Source organism: Penaeus chinensis, chromosome 18, assembly GCF_019202785.1.
Source record: "Penaeus chinensis breed Huanghai No. 1 chromosome 18, ASM1920278v2, whole genome shotgun sequence".
Taxonomy (NCBI): Eukaryota; Metazoa; Arthropoda; class Malacostraca; order Decapoda; family Penaeidae; genus Penaeus; species Penaeus chinensis.
The window spans coordinates 11,413,543-11,418,542 of NC_061836.1; the positions used below are offsets into that span (position 1 = coordinate 11,413,543).

A 5,000-nucleotide genomic window follows, 5' to 3' on the forward strand; every position below is an offset into this window, starting at 1 on the left:
AATAATAATAATAATAACTATATTAATGAATAAATAAAAGAAAAATATTAAAAAAAAAAAAAAAAAAAAATTGAAGGAGTAACATCTCTAATTTTCATCTAATAAAATGACAGCAAGTATGGCAGCAAGATATTTCCACACCGAAGAGGAAAGGAATAAAAGGTTAATGAGAGTATACCTTATTATGAAACTTGCTACCGCTTCGTCATTTCCCTAAGGACTGTCGGGATGAATTTCTAATTATTTTTCTTTCTCTCCTTTTCTCCGATCTCTCTGTTTTTCTTTCTTTCGTTATGTCCTCTTTCTCTCTCTTTCATTTGTCCCTCTCACTCTGCTCCTTCTCCTCTTCTCTCCATTTTCCTCCTCCTCTTTCTCTTCTTCCCTCAACCCTCTTCCTTTTCCTCCGCCCTTTCTCGTTTTCCTTACTCCTTCTCGTTTTCCTCCTTCTCTCCTCTACCTCTTCTTCCTCCTCCTCCTCTCTCTTCCTCCCCCTCCTCCTCCTCCTCTCTCTTCCTCCCCTCCTCCTCCTCCTCCTCCTCCTCCTCCTCCTCCTCCTCCTCCTCCTCCTCCTCCTCCTCCACCTCCACCTCCTCCTCCTCCTCCTCCTCCTCCTCCTCCTCCTCCTCCTCCTCCTCCTCCTCCTCCTCCTCCTCCTCCTCCTCCTCCTCCTCCTCCTCCACCTCCCTCCTCCTCCTCCTCCTCCTCCCTCCTCCTCCTCCTCCTCCTCCTCCTCCTCCTCCTCTCCTCCTCCTCCTCCTCCTCCTCCTCTTTCCCTTCCTCCTCTTCCTCTTCCTCCTCTTCCCCTCCTCCTCCTCTTCCTCTTTTCTCTCTCCTCTCTCTTCCTCTCATCTTCCTCTCTCTCTCCCGCCCATCCCCCCTCCCCCTAACCTCTCCTCCCTTTACCTCCACCTCCCTCTCCCCCTTGCCCTCCAACTCTCCCTCCCCTTCCACCCCCCCCCCTTTCCCTCCTTTCCCTCCCTCCCTCCCTATCATTACCTCTCCCTCTACCTCCCCCTCCCTTCCTACCTCCCCCTTTTCCTCCACTTTCCTCTCCACCTCTCCCTCTTCTTTTCCTTCCTTCCCTCCCTCCCTATCATCACCTCTCCCTCCACTTCCACCTCCCCGTCCACTTCCACCTCCCCCTTCCCTTCCACCTCTCCCTCCCCGTCCACTCTCTCTCCACCTCCCCCTTCCCTTCCACCTCTCCATCCCCGTCCACTCTCTCTCCACCTCCCCCTTCCCTTCCACCTCTCCCTCCCCGTCCACTCTCTCTCCACTTCCCCCTTCCCTTCCACCTCTCCATCCCCGTCCACTCTCTCTCCACCTCCCCCTCCATCTCCCCCTTCCTTTTCATCTCCACCTCCACCTCCACCTCCACCTCCACCTCCCACCTCCACCTCCACCTCCACCTCCACCTCCACCTCCACCTCCACCTCCACCTTCACCTCCACCTCCACCTCCACCTCCACCTCCACCTCCACTTCCACCTCCACCTCCACCACCACCTCCACATCCACCTCCACATCCACCTTCCACCTTCCACCTCCACCTCCCACCTTCCACCTCCACCTCCACCTCCACCTCCACCTCCATATCCACATCCACCTTCCACCTTCCACCTCCACCTCCCACCTACCACCTCCACCTCCACCACCTCCACCTCCACCACCTCCACCTCCACCTCCACCTCCACCTCCACCTCCACATCCACCTCTACCTCCACCCCGCCCCCCCCCCCACCACGCCCTCTCCCTCTCCCTCTCCCTCTCCCTCTCCCTCTCCCTCTCCTTCTCCTTCTCCCTCTCCCTCTCCCTCTCCCTCTCCCTCTCCCTCTCCCTCCCTTCCCCTATCATCCTTATGTGTGAATTATTATCATTAGTAGCGCGGGTGACTACGGACCGGACTTTCATCTCATTAATAAGAGAGGTTGTCGTCCTGTGTGAAAGATGTTGAATATGGTCGGCGTTTTATCTCGTTTTCTATCTTTTAGAGGGATACTATTACATGTTCAAAGTGTACTGTTTTTTTTTTTTTTTTTTTTTTGTTTGTTTTCGTGATTAAAATGAAGGAGAAACGGGTGGAGGAGGAGGAGGGAAAATGGAGTGGGAGAAGAGAAAATGTTACAAGAAAGAAGTAGAAGGAAGGAAAAGAGAAAGAAAAAAGCGAGAATGAAAGAAAAAGGGTGAAGAAAGAATAGAAAGAGAGGAGAATAAGAAGGAAGGAAAAGAGAAGAAAATAGCGAGAAAGAAAGAAAAAGGGTGAAGAAAGAATAAGAAAGAGAGGGGAATAAGAAGGAAGAAACGAGAATTAGAATGAAGAAGACACGAATAAGAAAGGAAATTATAATAAAAAGAAAAGAATAAGAAAAGTAGAAAAAAAAAGGAAAAAAATAGTAGAAAGAAGGAAAAAAATAATAGAAAGAAGGAAAAAAATAATAGAAAGAAGGAAAAGAAAAATAATAGAGAGACCAAAAGAAAGAACAAGCCTAAGAGGAGACGAGAGAACGAGAAGACGAGCCAAGCAGCAAGGGAGACCCACACGCGTGAGCCTCGACACCGCTACTTACATCGACGTTGACGCCCGCGACGGGGTTGTCCTCGACGCAGCGGTCCTCGGGGCTCTGCATCGACGAGGGCATGTGGCGGTAGAACTCCCTCTCGTCCTTGTACCACTTGAAGGAGTAGAAGGACGACCCGCCCTCCACCTCGTAGTCGCAGCGGAGGCGGATCTCGTCCCCTTCGAGCGCCATCGCCGGCACGAGGAGGTTGGTGATCTTGACCCCGACGGCGCGACCTGCCGGGGGAGACGCACGTGGGTCAGAGGGCGGCGGCTGAGGGAGAGTAGGGGCGGGGGCGGGGGGAAAGTAGGGGCGGGGGGGGAAAGCAGGGGCGGGGGCTGAGGGAAAGCAGGGGCGGGGGCTGAGGGAGAGTAGGGGCGGGGGCGGGGGGAGAGTAGGGGCGGGGGCGGGGGGGAAGTAGGGGCGGGGGCTGAGGGAGAGCAGGGGCGGGGGCGGAGGGAGAGTAGGGGGCGGGGCGGGGGGGAGAGTAGGGGGCGGGGGCGGGGGGGAAGTAGGGGCGGGGGCTGAGGGAGAGCAGGGGCGGGGGCTGAGGGAGAGCAGGGGCGGGGGCGGGGGGGAAGTAGGGGCGGGGGCTGAGGGAGAGCAGGGGCGGGGGCTGAGGGAGAAAGAAGGAGGAGAATAAGAGGAAGGAAGGAGGGGAATAAGGGGAGTTGGAGGAAAGGAAAGAGGGAATAGGGAGAAAGATACAGAGAAAGGAAAGGAAAGGGATAAGGGGAAAGGAAGGGTTGAGGAAGGGGGAGATAAAGGTAAGAGTGAAAGGGAAAATGCGAGGTAAATAGATCTAAGGAAGAAGAAGGAAATGTAAAGAAATCAGCTGAAGGTTCAAGACAGTGGGCTTCGAGGCTGATCTCGGTCGTCTGAATATCTTATCTGTCCACGTGGTATTGAGAGTAGCATGAGCTAGAAATAATGAAGGCTGCGAGAATTTGTGAGACAGAATCGGACAGAAAAAGTAAACAGGGAGAGACGCCGCCCCGCCTACCCGTTCCGCCTTTTTCCCTTTGGGTTTACTTTATTAACTGGTCTCCTTCTCTTTCTCTCTTTCTTTATCTCTCCGTCTATCTATCTATATATCTTTCTGTCTATCTATCATCTGTCTAAATATCTATCTATCTATCTATCTATCTCTTTCTCTATTTCTCCTCCCTCTCTCTTCCCTCTCGCTTCGCTCTCTCTTCCCTCTCCCTTCTCTCTCCACCCTCTCTCTCCCCTCTCTTCCCTCTCTTCCCTCTCTTCCCTCTCTTCCCTCTCTTCCCTCTCTTCCCTTTCTTCCATCTCTTTCTCTCTCGCACTTTCTCTCTCGCACTTTATCTCTCTCTCTCTCTCTCTCTCTCTCTCTCTCTCTCTTACTCTCAGTCTCTCACTCTCTCTCTCACTATTTCTCTCTCACTATTTCTCTCTCACTATTTCTCTTTCACTCTCTCTCTCTCTCACTCTCTCTCTTTCTCTCTTTCTCTCTTTCTCTCTGTCTTTCCTCCTCTTTCTCTCTTTCTCTCTTCTCTCTCTTCTCTCTTCTTTCTCTCTTTCTCTCTTCTCTCTCTCTCTCTCTCTCTTTATCTCTCTCTCTCTCTCTCCCTCCCTCCCTCCCTCTCTCTCTCTCTCTCTCTCTCTCTCTCTCTCTCTCTCTCTCTCTCTCTCTCTCTCTCTCTCTCTCTCTTCTCTCTCTCTCTCTCTCTCTCTCTCTCTCTCTCTTTCTCTCTCTCTCTCTCTCCCTCTCTCTCTCTCTCTCTCTCCCTCTCTCTCCCTCTCTCTCCCTCTCTCTCCCTCTCTCTCCCTCTCTCTCCCCCTTTCATTTCGCCGTCCTCCCCTCTCCCGCTCCCACGCCTCTGCCCCCGTTCCCTAGAAGTTACGGTCGTTCCTTTCCAGTAAAACTTTCATCATTACTGACGCCTTCCTCGGACTGCCCTATGAAGCGGATTCGCCTTCGGGAGGGTTGGGCGGAGGGCGGAGAGGGGGTTCCTGAGGGCGGGGGGGGGGGGATGAGGAAGTAGGTAGGGGAAAGATGGGGAAAAAAGGGGGTTAAGGGGAAATTAGGAAGTAGGTTGGGGAAATATAGGGAAAAGGGGGGGTTAAGGGGGAAGAAGGGGGGGGGGGGGTAGGGGAAGGGGTAAGGGGGGAGGTTAGGGGAAGGGGTTAGGGGATGGGTTTATGGGGGTAAAGGGTGGGTTAAGGGAAAGGGTAAGGGAAAGAGATGGGTTAGGGGGGAAGGGATGGGTACGTGTTAGGGAAAAGGGATAAGTTGGGAGAAGGGTCGGGGGAAGCGCCGTCCAGGGGGAGAGGGGGGAGGGGGAGGGGGGGAGGGGGAGGGAAGGAATGTGTGTCTGAAGAACAAGGGTATGTAAGGAGGAAGGAAAAATAAGAAAAGGAGAGAGATGGAATAAGGAGAAGGAGGAGAAGTAAAATCAAAGTGAGTGAAGTGAAT

The 5,000-nt window shown here is 53.1% G+C and overlaps 1 protein-coding gene across 1 annotated transcript in view; it reads right to left on the minus strand.

Annotated features, from left to right (window-relative positions):
* The window catches only part of LOC125034775, a 201,249-nt gene that overhangs the window by 81,028 nt on the left and 115,221 nt on the right, over positions 1-5,000 (minus strand). Inside the window, exon 2 of the mRNA XM_047626723.1 lies at positions 2,567-2,793. Coding sequence (XP_047482679.1) covers positions 2,567-2,793 — 227 coding nt within the window. The remainder of the gene's footprint in view (positions 1-2,566; positions 2,794-5,000) is intronic.